General features: G+C 40.6%; 1 protein-coding gene across 13 annotated transcripts in view; it reads left to right on the top strand.

Annotated features, from left to right (window-relative positions):
• Positions 1–22563, top strand: part of FRMD3 (FERM domain containing 3) — a 380275-nt gene that overhangs the window by 77043 nt on the left and 280669 nt on the right. Inside the window, exon 1 of one of the 13 annotated variants that reach the window (XM_044940216.2) lies at positions 7396–8035. The exons of the other annotated variants lie outside the window; for them this stretch is intronic. Coding sequence (XP_044796151.1) covers positions 8009–8035 — 27 coding nt within the window. The 5' untranslated portion in view covers positions 7396–8008. Of the gene's footprint in view, positions 1–7395; positions 8036–22563 lie in introns of those variants that run through there. 13 annotated transcript variants of the gene reach the window in all.

The following is a 22563-nucleotide window of genomic DNA, read 5'->3' as shown; positions in this document are numbered from 1 at the left end:
GGAGTCTTAGAGCTGTTCTTGCATAGAAAATATACTTCTTTTACTCTTATAAACTTATGTTTGTATTGTTCATATAAAATATATGTGTGCATATGCGTATTATATATAATAAACATATATATATATATATATATATATATATATATATGCTTCCTGGTGGCTCAGTGGTAAAGACTTCACCTGCCAATACAGGAGACTTGGGTATGCTCCCTAGGTCAGGAAGATCCCCTGGAGAAGGAAATGGCAACCAGTTTGAGTATTCTTTTTTTTTTTTTTTTTTTTTTAGTTTGAGTATTCTTGCTTGGGAAATCCCATGGACAGAGGAGCCTGGCAAACTATAGTCCAGGGGGTCACAAAAGAGTTGGACATGACTTAGAGACTAAACAACTACTATATCCATATATATATATATATGGATATGATTATCTAGGGTATTCTAGGCCAGCACTGTCGAGTAAAACTTCCCTGATGATGAAAATTTTCTGCACTGTCTACTACGGTAGCCACTTGCCACATATGTCTATTAAACATTTGAAATGCAGCTAGTGCAACTGAGGAACTGTATTTTTCATTTTTAATTAATTTAAATGTAAATTATATGGTCCTATGTGCTTAATGGCTGAGAAATATAGGGGAGGACATAGATTGCTTGCTCAGTGCTAACTCTTTCCTTTGGCAAATTCACAGATATTTTATAGGAGGTAGAAATAAACTAAATTTGGAAACCTTTTGGCCTGTTAACTTTAACTATGAAATTTGAGATGCTTATTTAAAAATTTCTTTCTTGATGTGATTTTCTGTGTCAAGTCTGGCCCCAGATAGTTCTTGAGAAGTTTGTAAATGACGCACAGGAGGTTTTAGGAACATGAGGCTTCAATGTTTCCCTTGATGTCCTCTGTGGGCTAGGATAAAGAGCCAAACAGTGCTGAGCTTCAGAGTCCCATGTATAACAAGAACCACAGAGAAGTACACTGTTAAGAGGTCTAGCGTCAGTGATGGATGGGACTGAGCAGAGCTATGGAATGAATTCCCTTTGCTCTGGAAATTTCTGATTTGGAAACCAGAGAAGTCAGGTGACTGGGAAGTGTATTAGTCAGGACTGGCTAGGGTATGCTGTGATAACAACAGGTTCAGCCTGAAATCTCAGGGACTTAATATCACAAAGGCTCAGGTCTTGCTCTTTCCAAATCTAATGTCATTGGGCAGCTGTTTAGAGCCTTTGTCCCTCATGCAGTAACTCTGTGATCCTGGCTGTTGCTATCTTGCTCTTTCATCATTGAAGCCACCAAGTTCCATGCAGGAGAGAAAAAGAGCGTGAATGGTGGCACACACCAGCTCTTAAGTGTTTAGACCCAAAAGGGACACAATCCCTTTTGCTCACACTCCAGGGGCCAGTGCTTAACCTTGGCTTTGACTGTGCAAGGGGGCTGTGGAATGTGGAGGAGCCCAGAGATATTTGGTAAGTTGTGAATTTGTTAAGTTGTGAATTTGTTAAGCAATTAACAAATCCTCTGCATTTAAAAAATTCCAATAGTTTAGAATGATTTTGGAATTTTCAACTATTTCCATTAATTCTCTTAGATATAATTTGGGAGGTTGTGCAAAATATTTTATCTCTAGGCTTTTGTTCCAGTTTGGAATTCACTGCGATACTCTGTTTATGTAAATTTGACTTCTGTTTCTTTTTTAACATTTGGTGTTACAATGCTAATTCACCTTAAGATCCTTTGGGCACAGGCATTCATAGATTTAAAAGAAAATTATGATAATTTCATTATCCATTTGAGCAGTTTTAGTTCACCTCTTTTGGGATGTCGATTGGAGAAGGGAATGGCAACCCACTCCAGTATTCTTGCCTGGAGAATTCTATGGACAGAGGAACCTGGCAGGCTACAGTCCATGATGTCACAAAGAGTTGGACATGACTGAGTGACTTACACTTTAAAACACAAATGGAAAGAGTATCATACATAATTTCCTCAAGCTTGTACTGAAGTTGGGCATTACTATAAAATTTTAGAAGCATGCTGTGATTTGTTTTGTTTATTTTTAGCTTTGCAAAACCAACTGTACTACATATCCTTGTGAAATGCATACTTCATTCATAACAGCCAGCTTTAAAGTGGCAAACATGGAGAAATCACTGTTTTTCCTAAATCTCTTTCTCCCATATCACATCTTAAGCCAATCATCTGTTGATGGGCACTTGAGTTACTTCCATGCCTTGGCTATTGTAAATTGTGCTGCTATGAACATTGAGGTGCATGTGTCATTTGAATTGGCGTTTTCATTTATTTTTCAGATATATACCCAGGAGTGGAATTGCTGGATCGTATGGTAGCCCTATTTTTAGTTTTTTAAGGAACCTCCATACTGTTCTCCATAGTGGCTGCACCAATTCACAATCCTACCAACAGTGTAGGAGGGTCCCTTTTGTCCGTATCTTCATTAGCATTTGTTATTTGTATACATTTTCAAGATGGGCATTCTGACTGGTGTGAGTTGATACCTCACTGCAATTTTGATTTGCATTTCTCTAATAATTAGCAATTAACAAGCACTTCTTTTTTTTCCTCTTAAAATGTTATTTATTTTAAATTAGAGGATAATTGCTTTACAATGTTGCATTGGTTTCTGCTGTATCACAGTGTGAAGCAGCCATAGGTATACATATGTCCCCTCCCACCTCCCACCTCATCCCACTCTTCTGGGTTGTTGCAGAGCACCAAGTTGAGCTCACTGCGTCACACAGTGAATTTCCACTGGATATCTATTTTACATATGGTGATGTATGTTTCAATGCTGCTTTCTCAGTTTGTCTCACCCTCTCCTTCCCCCACTGTGCCCACTCTTCTGTTCTGTATGTCTGCATCTACTGCTGCCCTACAACTGTTAATCAGTACCATTTTCCTGGATTCCATATATATGCATTAATATATAATATTTAATAAGCACTCCTTGATGATTCTAACATTGGGATAGTCTGGAAACTCTGCTTAATTTTATTTTGAAGTAACCAAGTTTGTCTAGGAATGGGAGGTTGAATTCTTGTCGGGTTGAAAACAGGATTATTTTTACACAAATAAGGTTAATGACAAAACACTAGTTAGTGTCCTTGACAAAGTACAGTTGATAAACTGGGTTGTATTTAATCAATTTCTCAAACTTCAGTCATTACTCTGCAATTTTCACAATTTTTGCATGGTCTCATAATTTGTACAGTTATTTGTTTAATGTTTTTCTTTCATTACATAAACCAACTTATTGAAATGGGAAATTTCATGCTGTGAAATTGTGATTTTATCATTAAAAAGTTTTGTATACCACTTTTAATTATTTCAAATACTCAGTGTGGAACCTGCATCATATTTGGGGGACACAGTGTAAATTAATTCATTGTTCCAATGTAAGAAGGTCACTGCTTTTAAAGTACTAGTTTATGGATTTATTGGCTGAATTATGCCCTGTAAGCTTGAGATATGCAAACATGCTTGTCAGAATTCAAGCATTTACATTTCATTCGTAGCCTTTATCAAAGCAGAACATTTTTGGTTATACTAATAAATGGTTAATCATAATAAATGATCATCAGCACTGACATTTTTAATGTAGTCATTTGTTTGACCTCACCTTTAGTTGGCTGTGCTCATCTCTCTATTTGCTTATGGTGACCACAAAGAAAATAACTATTTTCAAATAGCCTTTTAAAAAATGTAAATACTAAGTCCATTACCATGAATTTTGTTTCAGAAAAGCTGCTCACTCTACAAATCACTAGATACATATACTTTCAGACATGGAACATTTTCTATGTCCTGCAGAAGGTTTATAAGGTAAATTTAAATGTGTGTACCATTGGTGTTTTTGGCAATTTGAAATAATATCTAATAATTCCATCTTAACTGAGAGCTACATTCTTTCTATTTTCTTGTATTTACCATCAGTCTAAAACCCTCTCTTGACCCCGTGTCCTCCTCAATTACTACCTTGAAAGGAAATTTCTCTCCTCCCACGCAACCCACTCCAGTGTTCTTGCCTGGAGAATCCCAGGGACGGGGGAATCTGGTGGGCTTCCATCTATGGGGTCGCACAGAGTTGGACACAACTGAAGCGACTTAGCAGCAGCAGCAGCAGCAGCAGCAGCAGCAGCATGCTTCCTTTGCCCACTCCAGGTAGGTTTTTCTCCTCTTATCAAGGCGATCAATGGCTTTTGCTTTATTTAATTCAGCAGCTGGTTCTCGGATCTCATCTTACTTGACCTATGGGCTGACGTTGACACAGATGGCTATCTCTTCCTGGAGACTTGTTGTCACTTGGCTCCCAGGACCCTTTCCCTCCACCTTGATTTCCTTTTATCTCTCGGTCTCTACTTCTCCATCCCCTTGGCTGAGTCCTCCTCATCTGTCCTCATCTCATCTGAGTCCCTTTACACGACTCAGATTAAGACAGTGAAATAAGGACAAAGATGCATGTAGAGAGATGTTTCACAGCATAATTTAAGTAAACAACTGGAAACAATAGGAGGAAGGAAGGTTAAATAAATTATGAAATGTTCATGTGATGGAATATTGTATACCTGGTAAAGTATTTTTTCCAGGTGTAATGAAGGATACTGGAAATATCAGTGATCTTTTAAATTAAAGTAGGATATTCAACTGTGCTTATAGAATTACGCAGTTTTATAGAAAAAAATCACATACATATACAGTTCAGTTCAGTTGCTCAGTCATGTCTTACTCTTTGCGACCCCATGAACTGCAGCATGCCAGACCTCCCTGTCCATCACCAACTCCCAGAGTTCACTCAAACCCGTGTCTGTTGAGTCAGTGATGCCATCCAACCATCTCATCCTCTGTCATCCCCTTCTCCTCCTGCCCTCAATCTTTCCCAGCATCAGGATCTTTTCAAATGAGTCAACTCTTCGCATGAGGTGGCCAAAGTACTGGAGTTTCAGCTTCAGCATCAGTCCTTCCAAAGAAATCCCAGGACTGATCTCCTTCAGAATGGACTGGTTGGATCTCCTTGCAGTCCAAGGGACTCTTAAGAGTCTTCTCCAACACCACAGTTCAAAAGCATCAATTCTTCGGTGCTCAGCTTTCTTCACAGTCCAGCTCTCACATCCATACATGACCACTGGAAAAACCATAGCCTTGACTAGACGGACCTTTGTTGACAAAGTAATGTCTCTGCTTTTGAATATGCTATCTAGGTTGGTCATAACTTTCCTTCCAAGGAGTAAGCCTCTTTTAATTTCATGGCTGCAGCCACCATCTGCAGTGATTTTGGAGCCCCCAAAATAAAGTCATCCACTGTTTCCACTGTTTCCCCATCTATTTGCCATGAAGTGATGGGACCGGATGCCAAGATCTTAGTTTTCTGAATGTTGAACTTTAAGCCAACTTTTTCACTCTCCTCTTTCACTTTCATCACTCCTCTTCACTTTCTGCCATAAGGGTGGTGTCATCTGCATATCTGAGGATATTTCTCCCAGCAATCTTGATTCCAGCTTGTGCTTCATCTAGCCCAGCATTTCTCATGATGTACTCTGCATATAAGTTAAATAAGCAGGGTGACAATATACAGCCTTGACATACTCCTTTTCCTATTGGGAACCAGTCTGTTGTTCCATGTCCAGTTCTAACTGTTGCTTCCTGACCTGCATACAGGTTTCTCAGCAGGCAGGTTAGGTGGTCTGGTTATTCCCATCCCATTTCTTTCAGAATTTTCCACAGTTTATTGTGATCCACACAGTCAAAGGCTTTGGCATAGTCAATAAAGCAGAAATAGATATTTTTCTGGAACTCTGTTGCTTTTCGATGATCCAGCGGTTGTTGGGAATTTGATCTCTGGTTCCTCTGCCTTTTCTAAAACCAGCTTGAACATCTGGAAGTTCACGGTTCACGTATTGCTGAAGCCTGGCTTGGAGAACATATATATACATGCCGACTCAAAATATCATATATATGCATAGACAAAAGGCAGGTATAAATATTTCACAATTTTGACAGATGTTAACTATTTGGAAAATTCCAAAAGGATTATGCATTAATACAGTCCATGGAATTCTCCAGGCCAGAATACTGGAGTGGGTAGCTATTGCCTTCTCCAGAGGATCTTCCTGACCCAGGAATCAAACCTGGGTCTCCTGCATTGCAAGCGGATTCTTTACCAGCTGAGCTATCAAGGAAACCCATAAAGAAAATAGTTTTTGTGAGAGAAAGCAAAAACCTGTCAAGATGGCAGAAAGAGCTGCTTCCCTGGGTAGGTTTCCAGCGAAGAGTATGGCAAAGGGGCCAGTGGAGAAACATCCCAGATTTTCCTGAACCACTTCTTTTCGATATTGCCTTTTTATTTTATACTAGTGTGAGGTCCAGGGGTATAATGCGCATTCACATTCTAATCTTATAAGAAAAATACCCATGGAAAAACTTGATGTGGTTTTTCTGAATATCCATGACCTAAAAATATTTTACTCCTGGAGGAGTCGGAACAAAGGGAGATGGAAGGAAGCCTTCTACGCTGTACTGCTGGAGTCACCAGCTTTGACTCTGAGCTTAAGGTGTAGGAATGAGTCGTAAATACCCATCCACACCTGTTCTAACATCTTTGAGTGACCAGAAAGTTATGGAGTGTAGACATCTTTCAGTAGGAAAGTGGAATTTGTTGAGGCACATTTGGGGCCACTTTGCAGGGAGAAACCAAGCCAAATCCCATACCATGTTTACAGCCCAATGAGACAAGATTTTTTGAAAAAAAGATTATTTAATTAATTTACTTGGCTGTGTCTGATCTTAGTTGTGGCATGCAGGATCTTTCGTTGTGGTGCACAGGGTGCTCCCTGGTTGTGCTGTGTGGACTCTGTAGTTGCAGCACGTGGGTTTAGTTGCTCCGTGGCATGTGGGATCTTAGTTTCCCCATCAGGGATTCAACCTGCGTTCCCTGCAGGGCAGGCAGATGGTTAACCACTGGGCCACCAGGCAAGGCCCAGAGACAAGAGTTCTTAATAGGCAGGTTGTAGGTGCTTTATTATCATGTCCCCTGTGAAGTGCTCCTGTATTAACTGGGACTTATGGTGTGGTTGCTGTCTTTGTTGAACTCTCTCAGTGTGTCACTTTTCAGTTTCTGAAGAAAGAAATTTCAATCAAATCACCTTCCATTTAGGACATTAATTAATGAGGGCAAGGTTGCCCTGCAATGACCTAGGAGAATGACAGGAAGTCTTGATTTATTCTTTTTTTTTTTAAATTTATTTTTAATTTAATTTTATTTTTAAACTTTACATAATTGTATTAGTTTTGCCAAATATCAAAATGAATCTGCCACAGGTATACATGTGTTCCCCATCCTGAACCCTCCTCCCTCCCCATACCATCCCTCTGGGTCGTCCCAGTGCACCAGCCCCAAGCATCCAGTATCGTGCATCGAACCTGGACTGGCAACTCGTTTCATACATGATATTTTACATGTTTCAATGCCATTCTTAATACATATGGGACTTTTCCCCGTGGGCCCAGGCTGTGATACATATACATTTTATAATTAAAATTATGTATTTCACAATTACATACAAGAGTAGATATTAACTGACAGCATCAACTGCCATCCAGTTTCAGAAGTAGCATGTTAACAAATATATTTAAAAAGGATTAACAAATATGTGAGCCCCACCCCATGGACGCTGGTCCCTGTCCCTTTTCTTCCCTCTCTGGCATTACTGCCATCCTGAATTTGGTGTCACGTGCACATGTCAATTTGCTTTGGGGAGGATAACTTTTCCTGGCAACCATACCCAGTTAAGTAGACGAGAGCTCAAAATACCACTTCCCGACAGACTGTAATGTAATCGCTCTCCTACAGTGGTCGGGGTGAGCCTCCAAAATGGTTTTCTTGGCTGACCTTCCCATTTTCCATTGTGCCGGTCCCACAAGGGTTTGTGTGGAAGGACATGGATCGACTGAAGCTTTTGGTGTTGCTGATGTGGCAGAATCTTCCAGACAGGTGACCCCTGATGACTCATCACAGACCCGGAGTCCTGGTTGGTGCCCTTCAGCATGTGGTATCTTTCTCCAAGATGGGTGGGTGAGTGTGTGTGTATTTGGTGGGGGGCAGTTACTGGACAAAGCTCCTCAGTATGCCTGTCCTTCCCAGGGCTCTGGCAGAGAACATTGAGTCCAGAGAGTCAGGAAATCCAGCAAGCATCACCTTTATTGTCTCCAATCACGTTTATGATCTTTTCTTGATCACAGTTCAATTTGTTATCAAAACCCTCCCCTCTTACCCCTGGTGGAACAGCAAACTAATTACTGTTTCTTTTTATCTCAAGTTTCTGCAGTCAGATGTTCTAATTGCTGTAGCTAAGAGGATACAAATTAAGTGCAGTGATACTTCCTAAAATACTCTAGGTATTCCACTAAAAAAGGGGTTTCATGGGATATGCTAGTTTAGATAAACATCTTGAAAAATGGCAGAACTTCACAGAACCTTCAGTCCTAGTGCTTCCTGGGATTCTCCAAGAGTGAAATGAATATACATGGGTGGTTATCAAAGTCATAATTTTTAAAACTGGAGCATCTCGTGAAATGATGAGCTTGGGACAGACTTTGGGCTCTACTGGAGTGTAGTATTTACTTTCCATGCATTTTCCCCCACTTTATTATGCTTGCTTTCTAAATGGTTGCTTTGGGCAACAATAGGAACTCTGTGTGTGTGTGTGTGTGTGTGTGTGTGTGAGAGAGAGAGAGAGAGAGAGAGTGAGGGGAGAGGGAGAGGGAGAGAGAGGTGTGTTAACAAGTTGGATCTTCCACAAACTGGTTAATTAGTCTCTAAGTCTGCAAATTATAGAAAGCTCACTAAAGGCATTTTTTGAAGGATTTTGGTTTTCTAGCATCTGCATCTCCTCATTCTCCAAATCCCAGTTGTGCCAAATAGATGAAAAGTTAATTCCATTATGGAGTGCAGAACTGCAAAAGGAAGTTCAAAAAAGGCCCTGTTGTTTTTCCATTGCAACATTTCCCAGGAGTGTCCGTCTTTGGGACCTACTCTGCCACTAATGGTCTGGTGTTTTTGACAGATTTGCGGTTGTTTCTGCTTCTGGGATGAGCAGACTGCAGGGGAAGTTCCTGTAATGACTGTGGGGAAAAGGCACAATTAGCAGATAAAAAGCCAGGTGATAGAAAATAAAAAGAGATTGGGTGTTAAGTGTGTTTTAGGGTTGGACACTGACTGAGTGACTGAATTGAACTGAGAGTGGGGGGATTGAAGGCAAGAAGGTCAGGAAACACAAATCATATTTATTGGGATTGGAACAGTGTTTGGCTGTCCTCTTGTCTTTGAGACTTCAGTGATCTGCCCCTGGGGGTGTGTGACCTGGGAAGGCTGAATATAAGTCATCAGCCACTTTGTTTCTCTTATGTTGACTGGACTTGGTTGTTACATTTATTGAGATTTTCATTAGTGAATTTTTTACCTGAAGGCATTAATTTTTAAGAGTATTATTATTTTAACATACTATTATTTTTAGCAGTATTGTGTACATTTTTTCTCAGCTACTTGAGGTTGAATCGAAAATAATAATTTTTAAAAGTAGTGAGTTCAGTACAGCTGTATATAAGAGCAGTTTTTAAAAATCTCATGTTGAATGACTAAATTTGCATTTGAAGATGGTGAAGTCCATGCACTGTGTAGAGCTAATGTCTGAGACAGAAGGGAAATGGTACCTTTGATTGTGGGCACCAGACAGTCCAGGTGGCTCTGCTGAGTTTCGTGATGAACTTATATTAGTTTGTTATTCTAAATGCCCAACTTTCAACTGGTCCTAAAACATGGCACCCAGGCCCCGTAGTACAGTGGTTGGAACTTTTCTTTCTTTCCACCTCTGCTTACCTAATATGAGATCTTGCAGGCTTCTGCCACAGGTCACACCAGGGCCACTTGACAGGGCTGTTGAGATGGCTGGAGACCTGAGCAGAATAAAGAATATCCTCTTTTCCTCCTGTCATTTATGAAACACACACACATACACACACATGTCTATGGGAGTGAGCTTCTGCTGAAGGGGGAAATGGGAGACTTCTGACAGTTTCACAATTTATTCACTCTTAATTTCTTTCCCCCATTTTCCTTGTAGGATCTTCTTCGTTATGCAGCATGGAAAATGTCTAAATTGTTTCCTGTTCCTATTTTTTACTTTGTCAAGCATTTAATGGGGGGACCATGCTGATGGTCCAGCCTTGGGTTTTGTGAGTGGGAAGGAGATTTTTCAGTGAAGGAGATATGGTGCCTGCCTGCCTTAAAAACCTCACTATTGAGTGGGTGGAACTTGTGTGGGTAGCTGGAGAGGACTTCATGGAGAAAGTGAGTTGTGAGTGTGAAATGAAGTGAGGAGAATGATTCAAATATCAGGAGAGTGGAAGTATTGTGACCAATTTTTTTTTTTTTTTCAAACATGATTCCCCTTTTCTAAATTGTAGATATTCTACTTATGGCTTCATTGGCCATTTATCTTCTTGTGTAATCCCTTGTGTTTTAATCCATAGGATTAAGCAATAGCATATTTCTTTTCACTGTTGATCAGTTCCTCTGTGGGTTGCAGTTGCATCCAGGACTAAATTTGCATTGAAGGATGGCTAAGTTTCAGTGGAGCTGTGTGAAATTAATGTTAGCTTAGGACTAAATGCAGAGTAAAGTGTTTCAGTAGAGAAGGCAATGGCACCCCACTCCAGTACTCTTGCCTGGAAAATCCCATGGACGGAGGAGCCTGGAAGGTTGCAGTCCATGGGGTCGCTGAGGGTCGGACACGATTGAGCGACTTCACTTTCACTTTTCATTTTCATGCATTGGAGAAGGAAATGGCAACCCACTCCAGTGTTCTTGCCTGGAGAATCCCAGGGACGACGGGGCCTGGTGGGCTGCCGTCTATGGGGTCGCACAGCGTCGGACACGACTGAAGCGACTTAGCAGCAGCAGCAGCAGCAAAGTGTTTCAGAGGGGCTCCAAACAACAGCATTTTTATTTCCGTCTTTCCTTTTTGTGCATTGGTATGTTCCTTCTGCAGCTGAGTTGAAGGAGAGCATATTACCGAGATGTTTGTGCATCCTTGATGCCAACTATTTCCTTGTATGTAGGTTATGTAACTATAATAGAATTCTAGGGAAAAAACCTCAGTGGTTCAGTGTGCTTCTTTACAAAAGAGATAAAAGCAGTATATATTTTAATAGAGTCACCCCAAACTTCAACTCTATTCATGTCCAAAAGCCCCCAATGTGTAGTCAGCCCTGGAAAGTCTCTTCGCACTCTCCTGATATTTAATCATTCCGTTTTCTGTGCTACTTCCTTATACAGAATGATTTGTGGTTAAATCTCTCTCTCATCAAGGGCTCTCCTAGTATGTCTGCATTCCCCAGTCTGCAGACCAGGACTGTCATGTAGGGAGGGCTTAGAAAATATTTGCTGCATTCAATTCATTTGTTGAGAGCCTCTATTGTGGTGTTGGAAGTTCACCAACTCCAGCAGTGTCCTGGAGATCTGTTATTATATCCCATCTATGTCTTCAGAAGCCTTTCAGCAGATTTCTGAGATGAGGTGGTTTGTATTAAAATTCAGTTTCTTACAAGTAGAGAGAAATATACAGATGGTCTTTATCTCTTATTCCACTGAGATAGGCTTTTTGGAGTGGGGAGGAGAGGGAGGCGGTAAAGTCTTGGTGCTTAGGAATAATTAGAAGTGCTTTTGACAAAACCTGTTTGATTCATTTGGTACGGTGGCTTTTTGGTGACCTTTCATAATCCACTACTAATGGCATTTTCCCCACTGGCATAAATTTTACTTTCTGTTGATGATAACTTGGGTGACACCATTAATATTCTCTTCTTGCTCTGCTGAAAACAACAGCATGTCAAACGCGATGAATGGCAGGGGTTAGATGGGAAGTAATGCTGTTTGCAGCGCAAGCAGTGTTGAAAGGATCCCTGCTAACCAAATGCTTAGACAAAACATGCTTACAGTGGTGCTTGGGAGGATATTCATAATCAGTCTATGGCGTCATGTTGATTCAAGATGTCTTTGTTAATGCAAGAGTTTACTTCAAATTTAGCCATAGTGCTGAATATTCAGTGATTGCTATCAAAGGACTTAGTGGGGTATGTGTGTGTGTGAATGGAGATATTAACTAATGTTCCTTTAAACAAAGGCATAGAGTAAGTCCCATTATGTTATAGGTTTTAAAGACTTAGACATAGATTCATGGGCCAGTGGAAACAGGTGGGCTCACCTGGTAGAATACATAAGCTGAGATGAGCCAGGGAAGGGTTTGGTCACTTGACTGGCAAGCACCCTTGAACTGCCATGTGTGGAAAGTGCATTCTTTTCCCTGCCGTCTGCTGGCTGCCAAATGTAGCTTCCCAGGGACTCTGGAGGCCCTTATGATGGGCAAAACCTTAGGCTATTGTAAAGTGTACAGCCTAGAAGAGATGCTCAGTGCTGGTCTGCCTTGGTGAGCTATCAGCATTATAAGTCGGCAGAGTATGTTTTTGTAGCCCCTTTGGTCTCAGCTTCAAAACTGTGTCTCTGTATCCCACCGCTGCCATCTCTATAGGGCTTCCCTGGTGGTTCAGAGGGTAAAGCGTCTGCCCGCTATGTGAGATACCGGGGTTCGATCCCTGGGTCAGGAAGATCCCCTGGAGAAGGAAATGGCAACCCACTCCAGTTCTCTTGCCTGGAATATCCCATGGATGGAGAACCCTGGTAGGCTACAGTCCATGGTGTTGCAAAAAGTTGGACACGGCTGAGCGACTTGACTTCACTTCATGGAATTTAGTGAATGTATGTTATTCACTGTTGATCAACAGAGATGTTTTGTCTGTACAAGGGGGTAATGTGAATAATTCTTTGTGGTAGGATTATACATTAATATACTCATATAAACATTATAGTATATTTTACATTGAGCTTCCCTGGTGGCTTAGATGGTAAATAATCTGCCTGCAATGGAGGAGACCTGAGTTCAATCCCTGGGTCAGGACTCTTCTTGAGAATCTTCCCCTGCAAAAGGAAACGGATACACACTCCAGTGTTCTTGCCTCGGAAATCCATGGACAGGGGAGCCTGGTGGGCTATAGTCTATGGGGTTGCAAAGAGTTGCCCATGACCAAGTGACTAAAACATATACACATTTTTTACATTTTTTTAATATATATGATACACATTGAACTTTGTACCATATATCCATTAATATATTAGAATCTGGTAAAAGAGCTTTAACCCACTCCAGTGTTCTTGCCTGGAGAATCCCATGGACAGAGGAACCTGGTGGGCTGCTGTCCATGGGGTCGCACAGAGTCGGACATGACTGAAGTGACTTAGCGTGCATGCATGCAAAGGAGCTTTTTTCCTCAAATTTGTTGAAGGTGTTTAAGAATCATTGGCATGTAGGGAACTTGTATTCTCTTGGTTAAATCCACCTAATTTTTATAGATCTTATGTGTGTGTGAGAGAGAGAGACACGATACATTAGTGCCTGAGTACAGAGCTGGAATTCAGGTTTTGTAACACCTGGCACAGCACTCTTTGTACTGTGCTGTGCTCTGTTGCTCCAGTCTTGTCCAACTCTTTGCAACTCTATGGACAGTAGTCTGCCAGGCTCCTCTGTCCATGAGATTCTCCAGGCAAGAATGCTGGAGTGGGTTATCATGCCCTCCTCCAGGGGATCTTCCTGACCCAGGTATCGAACCCGAGTCTCCTGCATCTCCTGCGTTACAAGCGGATTCTTTTCCTGCTGAGCCACTGGGGAAGCCCCTCTCTTTGTACTACCCCACCTAGCTTGTCCTTTCTTTGCTCTTTCCTGAGTCATATCTGGGTAGTGGGAATCCCAAAAGTGAACTCTTAAAGATGCAAAGTAGTGTTTCCCACTGGGCTTCCCTGGTGGCTCAGACAGTAAAGAATTTGCCTACAATGCGGGAGACCTGGGTTTGATCTCTGGGTTGGGAAGATCCCCTGGAGAAGGGCATGGCAACCCACTCCAGTATTCTTGCCTGGAGAATCCCATGGACAGAGCAGCCTGCTGGGCTACAGCCCATGGAGTCACAAAGAGTCAGACATGACTAAGCGCCTTTCACTACCACTAAGGAGTATTTCCCATCTGTCCCTGAAACGGAGGATCAGTGAGGCTGCACTGCACCCCAAGGGTTTGACAGGAAAGCCAGCTTTAGCTGTGAGACATGATACGTCTCTCATTCAGAATTTAATGATCTGAAGAACTCAACTACTTCTAAATTATTTTTCTCGGTTTTAATGAAATTGCTTAGTGTAATTAAGTGCTATGTGGCAGTAAAGCACAATGCACTATTTACAGATCTCCTGTCTCCTAAAGATCAAAATGGGACTGGAAAATTAGTCATGTTCCTGTTAAATTATTTATGAATTACTCTGTGGTTTAATGAGATGGTTGTTAGTGTAAGGGCAAACCAGGTGATTTTCTGCATCAGATTACAGAAGGACATTTTAGATCAGAAATATAAACTATAAGTGTATGTAATTTTACACACCAGTGAGAAAATGGCATAACTCATGTTGGCTGTCTATGAATGATTTTCTCCAGCCCCCTGTGCAGGATTCTGATCTAGGTTCATGTGTCTGATGTCATCTCGATGAGAATTTATTAATGAATGCCCAGACATAGCTAGTCATTGATGTTTGTTTCTCTGCCTGAAGCCTCGGGACAGAATTACACCAGTCCTCCAGAACACAAGGAAGCTAAGGCATTGACATATGTTTATTTAGTATCCACAGCAGTGGACTTTATTATATGTTTTTTTTTGGGGGGCGGAATTAATAGACTATATCTCTAGATATATGTCAGAAGATAGAGCCTTTCTCTATATTGCTTCTTTTTTTACAACTGCTTTGGTTTTACTAGGGTGCAAATAATATTTCCCAAGCCCAAGTCATTTCCCTTCCAGTAGATTTGAGACTTTTTCTTGACTAATCACTGATATTTTTACTTCTTTGAAAATTGGCAACACATTTGTAAAATATAGATGTCTACGCTTGACTGAATCCTTTTTCCTTTGCCACATTTCCCCATGATTGATTGAGGGGATTCTGTGACTGGGAAAAATTCCAGTGCCTATGTTATACTCTGTATTGGCAAGGAATATTATTTAAAAACATGCTTACTTGCTTAAGGTCCCTTCCTATAGCTAGTGTGGGAACAGAGAAGGAGCACTTCATCTAGGTAAACTCTTTAAAGAAATTTATTAATATAAAGGATTGTGGGGGGAAGTTTTATACTAATTGTTAAGGAAGACTTTAAACATATTCTCCTAAGGAATAAGCACTTACCTTTTTTTTTTTTCTTTTTAAGAGTTTTTTGTTTTGTTTTGTTTTGTTTTAATTGAAGCATAGTTTCTTTACAATGTTGTATTGGTTTCTGCTGTACATTAAAGTGAATCAACTATACATAAACATATATTGCCTCCCTCCCACTCCACCCCTACCCCACCTTCTAGGTCATCACAGAGCTGAGCTGAGCTCCCTGTGCTATGCAGCATATTCTCACTAGCTATCTATTTTACACATGGTAGTATATATATATGTCAGTGCTAATATACACTCATAATATATGTCTCTCAACTTGTCCCTCCCTCCCTTTCCTCCACTGTGTCTACAAGTCCATTCTCTATGTCTGTGTCTTTATTCCTGCCCTACAGATAGGTTCATCAGTATGATTTTTTTTTTAAATTTTATTTTATTTTTAAACTTTACATAATTGTATCAGTATGATTTTTATAGATTCCATATGTATGCGTTAATACAAAGTATTTGTTTTCCTTTTTCTGACTTCACTCTGTATGACAGACTCTAGGTTCACCCATGTCACAGCAAATGACCCAGTTTCATTCCCTTTTTGGTTGAGTAATATTCCCTTGTGTACATGTACAACATCTTTATACATCCATTTGTCAATGGATGTTTAGATTTCTTCCATTTCCTGGCTATTGTAAATAGTGCTGCAATGAACACTGGGGTACATGTATCTTTTCAAATTATGGTTTTCTCAGGGTGTATGCCTAGTAGTGGGATTGCTGGGTCATATGATAGTTTTATTCCTAGTTTTTAAAGGAACCTCCGTATTGTTCTCCATAGTGGCTGCATCAACAGTGCAAGAGGTTCCCTTTTCTCCATATCCTCTCCAGCATTTATTGTTTGTAGATATTTTTTGCTGATATCCATTCAGTCCACTGTGAGGTCATACCTCATTCTAGTTTTGATTTGCATTTCTCTAATGATCAGATATGCAGATGACACCACCCTTATGGCAGAAAGTGAAGAGGAACTAAAAAGCCTGTTGATGAAAGTGAAAGAGGAGAGTGAAAAAGTTGGCTTAAAGCTCAACATTCAGAAAATAATGATCATGGCATCCTGTCCCATCACTTCATGGGAAATAGATGGGGCAACAGTGTCAGACTATCTTTCTGGGCTCCCAAATTACTGCAGATGGTGACTGCAGCCATGAAATTAAAAGACGCTTACTCCTTGGAAGGAAAGTGATGATCAACCTAGATAGTATATTGAAAAGCAGAGATATTACTCTTCCAACAAAGGTCCGTCTAGTCAAGGCTATGGTTTTTCCTGTGGTCATGTATGGATGTGAAAGTTGGACTGTGAAGAAAGCTGAGCACCGAAGAATTGATGCTTTTGAACTGTGGTGTTGGAGAAGACTCTTGAGAGTCCCTTGGACTGCAAGGAGATCCAACCAGTCCATCCTAAAGGAAATCAGTCCTGAATATTCATTAGAAGGACTGATGCTGAAGCTGAAACTCCATTACTTTGGCTACCTCATGCGAAGAGTTGGCTCATTGGAAAAGACTCTGATGCTGGGAGGGATTGGTGGCAGGAGAAGAAGGGGATGAGAGAGGATGAGATGGCTGGATGGCATCCCTGACTCAATGGACATGAGTTTGAGTGAACTCTGGGAGTTGGTGATGGACAGGGAGGCCTGGCGTGCTGCGATTCATGGGGTCACAAGGAGTCGGACACGACTGAGTGACTGAACTGAATAATCAGTGATGTTGAATATCTTTTCAGCACTTATCCTTAAGCTCCAAAATTTCACCAGAAATATTCTCTTCCAATGATGAAAATAAATTCTCTGTAGTGAGTCTGAAGGCCTACTGTGTGCCTTTAGAATCAGCAGCTTTTTCTGAAATACATTTCTCGTGGCCCGTTAGGGGTGTGTGCAGGCTCAGTACATGCGCTTGGATTCTTTACACCCCACATAGGTTTAAATTCACACCCTGTCATTTTATACTGTGCCACAGTTTACATTTGCATCAGACAAGGTTTTAGTTGTAGACGTTAGAATCCACAATAGCTCACTTAAACACAAAAGGGTTTATTAAGTGGTATAGACTCAATGGCAGAGTGGTAAATGGATTCAAACAAATTCAGGGCGGAGCTCCCAGGAACAGTTCCAAAACCGCACTGTCGAAGCAGACTATCAAAAGCGCTGCTGCCGCTGCCACGACCAGGGGGCTGCCTGCCATGCCAGGATGTCCCTGCAACAGCTCCTGGTCCGGAATCACGCCTCCTCTGCCATCTCCTAAACTTACAAACACAGCTCATGTGGCTTTCAGAGGCGGGAGTGGGCCCACATTCATGGTTGGATTCTTTGACTTAAATTGGTTTGCTGGTGGCATCTATGCTCCTTCCTGCCTGTGGGTTTGCATGAGCTCTTCCGCCTAATTGGGATACCTCTATTTCTTCCCTTCTGATTGAATATCCATCCTCCTTCCTTTTTGGTTTGTAGCCCAAGATATCTTATTTCCAAGAGTCCATCCCTAGAGCTGCTGGCTTCAGAAACTTTCCTATTTCATAATGTTCTACAATACTTTTTTAAAAAATAAAAACTGTATATATTTAAGAATGTAAAAATGATGCTTTGATATATACATTGTGAAATGACTTCTGCGTCTGTCACATCGCATAGTTATAATTTTTGTTGTGAGAACACAAGATCTACTCTCAGCAAATTTTAGTATGAAATGCCATATTATCAACTGTAAATACCCTGCTGTACATTAAATCTCTAGAACTTATCATTTTACGTAATTGAAACTTTCTTCCTACTGACCGGCATCTCCCATTTCCCCTACCTCTCTGCCCTGGTAACTGTCACTGTACTCTCTGTGTCTATGATTTTGACTATTTTAAGATTCCATATATAAGTGAGATCAGACAGATTTTTTTCCTTTCTGTATCTGGTTTATTTCCCTTAATATAATGTCTTTCAGGTTCATCTATGAGGACAGGATTTCCTTCTTTTTTAAGGCTGAATAGTATTCACTGTGTGTATATATATATGTACCACAAATTCCATCTGTCGATAGACACTTAGGCTGTTTCCGTATCTTGGCTGTTGTGAATAATGCTGCATGGAACATGGGAGTGAAGAGATCTCTTCAAGATACTGATTTCATTTCTTCCAGATATATATGCTGAAGTGGGATTTCTGGATCCTATGGTAGTTCTATTTTAGCTTTTTGAAGAATCTTCATACTGTTTTCCACAGTGGCTGCACCAGTTTACATCTCTAGCAACAGTTCACTAGGGTTGTTTTTCTCCATATCCTTGCCAATACTTGATGTCTTTGTCTTTTTGGTAATAGTCATACTAACAGAGTACTTATTATATTTATGAAAAGTGAAAGTGTTAGTTGCTCAACTGTGTCCAACTCTGCGACCCCGTGGACTATAAACCACCAGGCTCATCTGTCCATGAAGTTCTCCAGGCAGGAATACTGGAGTGGGTTGCCATTCCCTTCTCCAGGGGATCTTCCTGACCCAGGGATCGAATTCAGGTTTCCTGTATTGCAGGCAGATTCTTTACCATCTGAGCCACCAGGGAAACCCATCATATTTATGTACCAATTATTTATGTTGAAATATTAAGAAGTTTATGTGTCCTATTTTTCTGAATAGTAACTACACACTTTATACCTGTTTTCATCCCCTAAACCTAGTAGAATATACTATGGTAGACCTTTGTTCTTGGTATTAACTATAATCATTGACAGCATCAGTTCAGTTCAGTCACTCAGTTGTGTCCGACTCTCTGCCACCCCATGGACTGCAGCATGCCAGTTCATCACCAGCTCCCAGAGTTTACTCAAACTCATGTCCATTGAGTTGGTGATGCCATCCAACCATCTCATCCCCTTCTCCTTCCGCCTTCAATCTTCCCAGCATCAGGGTCTTTTCAAATGAGTCAGTTCTTCACATTAGGTGACCAAAGTATTGGAGCTTCAGCTTCAGCATCAGTCCTTCCAATGAATATTCAGGGTTGGTTTCCTTTAGGATTGACTGGTTTGATCTCCTTGCAGTCCAAGGGACTCTCAGGAATCTTCTCCAACATCACAGTTCAAAAGCATCAATTCTTAGGTGCTCAGCTTTCTTTATATCCAACTCCCACATCCGTACTTGACTACTGGAAAAACCATAGCTTTGACTAGATGGACCTTTGTTGGTAAAGTAATGTCTCTGCTTTTTAATATGCTGTCTAGGTTGTTCATAGCTTTTCTTCCAAGGAGCAAGTGTCTTTTAATTACATGGCTGCAATCACCATCTGCAGTGATTTTGGAGCCCCCCAAAATAAAGTCTGTCACTGTTTCCTTATCTATTTGCCATGAAGTGATGGGGCTGGATGCCATGATCTTAGTTTTCTGAATGTTGAGTTTTAAGCCAACTTTTTCACACTCCTCTTTCACTTTCATCAAGAGGCTCTTTAGTTCTTCACTTTCTGCCATAAGGGTAGTGTCATATGCATATTTGAGGTTATTGGTATTTCTCCCAGCAATCTTGATTCCAGCTTGTGCTTGATTCCAGCCCAGTGTTTCTTATGATATGCTCTGCATATAAGTTAAATAAGCAGGGTGACAATATACAGCCTTGATGTACTCCTTTCCCAATTTGGAACCAGTCTGTTGTTCCATGTCCAGTTCTAACTGTTGCTTCTTGACCTGCATACAGATTTCTCAGCATGGAGTCTGATTTTTCTTGGAATATTCCATCAACCCTCTTTCGGGCTTTCTACATAGTAAATGCTTAATGGATGCTGTTGGCCACTCCATAGACAGATTGTAGTATCCATCTATGTCTTTAAAAAAGAAAACTCTTTGCTCATTGTTATTTTGTGAGTTACATATAGTAACTCACAAAAAACTTTACAGTCTTTGTTGAAATCATCTGGTGGGGAATCCAGCAAATAAATATACTTTGAAATTTTCAAACAAGTGGATGCTGCTTCCAAAAATGTACTTGGTAGGAACTTCCTGTAAATGAACCTTCCTTATGGCTTCCCAAGTGGTTCAATGATAAAGAAGCTGCGTGCCAATGCAGGAAATGCAGGAGACATGGGTTTGCTCTCTGGACCATGAAGATCACCTGGAGAAGGAAATGGCAATCCACTCCGGTATTGTTGCCTGGAGAATCCACAGACAGAGAAGCCTGGTGGGCTACAGTCCATGGGGTCACAAAGAGTTGGACATGACTTAGTAACTGAGCAGATACACACATGCACAAGCCTTGTCACCAATGGTTAAGTTGTCCTGGAGACAGTGAAGAGCCTTGAAAGAAGATAGGCTGGAAAAGTGCTAGTGGTTTGCTGTCTTCACTTCTGTTTGCTTTGCCTTCTGTCTGATTTGTTAGGAATTTACTTTATATGTAATATATTTAAAAAGCCTAAAACACACCAACAGCATTTCCCAAGTCAGGATATTGGCTGTCTGTGCAAAGGGTTCTGTGATCAAATACCACTGGGAAAGGTTACAGTACCCCTCTTGGTGATCACAGGGCTCATTAGCATGTAAAGTGCTGTGGGAAAAAGAAACAGGTTTGATTTTATTGAGCTTTCAGAGTTTCCCTTCCTTATTAGACTGAGGACTCCTCTTTTCTAGATTACTTTGAAACATCTCATAGAATTATTCTTGAAGTGAATACCCTGGAAATTTGGGACAAACCAATGTTTCATACATGGAATTTGAGTTTAAACAAAAGATGGTACTTTCCTTGTAAAAAACGTTTGTATTGGATTTCTTACTAATGTGAATTTGTATATACTGATTTTCCTTTAGTGGTGTCATTCTAGTATTTGGTTTGGCAATGTATGGATAGTCTTCTAAATAACAATCATTTCAAAAAGCTGAAAGTAGAATTTCTCTTATCAAATTGTCCTTTTTTATCAATATACCTAGAAAAGCCATTTTCCCCCTTTGATTTTTATTTTTCTTTAAAATGCCTCTGGTACACAGAATTTGATCAATCATAATCCCTAGTTTATGATACACTCACATCATTGGAACATGGAAGATATCCCTCTTTTTTGTTTATAATAATGTAATTAGTATCCATAAACCTGGGACCTTAGCAGTAAATAACATCTAACATATGTATACTCTCCAACCTCATCTTTCTGCTTCATTCTACCTGGCATAGAATTAGAAGGAAGAAAGGACAAGAAACAGGAAAAGTTTGTTAAAAATTACATGCTTAAAAATAACCATTTGATATATTAGGCAAGAGTCGGACACAACTTAGTGATTGAACAACAACAACAAATAGTACTTCTATTTTAATTTTTTGAGGGATCACCAAATTGTTTTCTATAGCAGCTGCACCAGTTTACTTCCCACTAGATCTCCAATTTCTTTACATTCTCATCAGCACCTGCTGTTTCTTTTTTTTTTTTCAATCAATAACCACTCCAGTGGGTGTGAACAGGTATCTCATCATGGTTTTGATTTGCGTTTTCCAAACAACTAATGATTTTGAGGCTCATTTCATGTTCTCAGGACTCTCTTGGAGATCTTATGAAAAATATGGACTTACTTTATAGAAAAGCAAACATATTTTCCCCACATACATTTGCAGAGCATCACAGAGCCCCTGAAACCCACATGGGGAGTTACAGGCCTAGATTTAGAACCCTCCTTAGGGGACTGATATTACGGTTAGGTGGCTCTCTCTAAGCCATTGCTGTAAAGAGAATGAACTGTATAGTTTTACCTTTTGTTAAGCGTGAGAAATTCATAGTTCTAAATTGAAATATAAGTCTTTGGACACAGGAGTTTTCATTTGCCAGAATATAGTTTTGGGATAAGAAATAGAAGCAAGAAGGGAAGCCAGTCCTGGAAAGATGAGCAGGGCTGTGGTTCAGGGAAAGAAAATTGGGCTAAGCCTTCAGTTCAATTCAGTCACTCAGTCGTGTCCGACTCTTTGCGACCCCATGAATCGCAGCACGCCAGGCCTCCCTGTCCATCACCAGCTCCCGGAGTTCACTCAGACTCACGTCCATCGAGTCGGTGATGCCATCCAGCCATCTCATCCTCTGTCATCCCCTTCTCCTCCTGCCCCCAATCCCTCCCAGCATCAGAGTCTTTTCCAATGACTCAACTCTTAGCCTTAGAGCAGCATAAATAGTATTTTAGGATGTACTCATGGGGTGAGATGAGAGTCTGATGGCTCTTCTCACACTGGGAGTTCAAGTCTCAGTGGAAAAGGACAAGCAGTATGT

The sequence above is a fragment of the Bubalus bubalis genome, chromosome 3 (genome assembly GCF_019923935.1).
Source record: "Bubalus bubalis isolate 160015118507 breed Murrah chromosome 3, NDDB_SH_1, whole genome shotgun sequence".
Classification (NCBI taxonomy): domain Eukaryota; kingdom Metazoa; phylum Chordata; class Mammalia; order Artiodactyla; family Bovidae; genus Bubalus; species Bubalus bubalis.
This window is presented reverse-complemented; position numbering and strand designations above follow the sequence as displayed.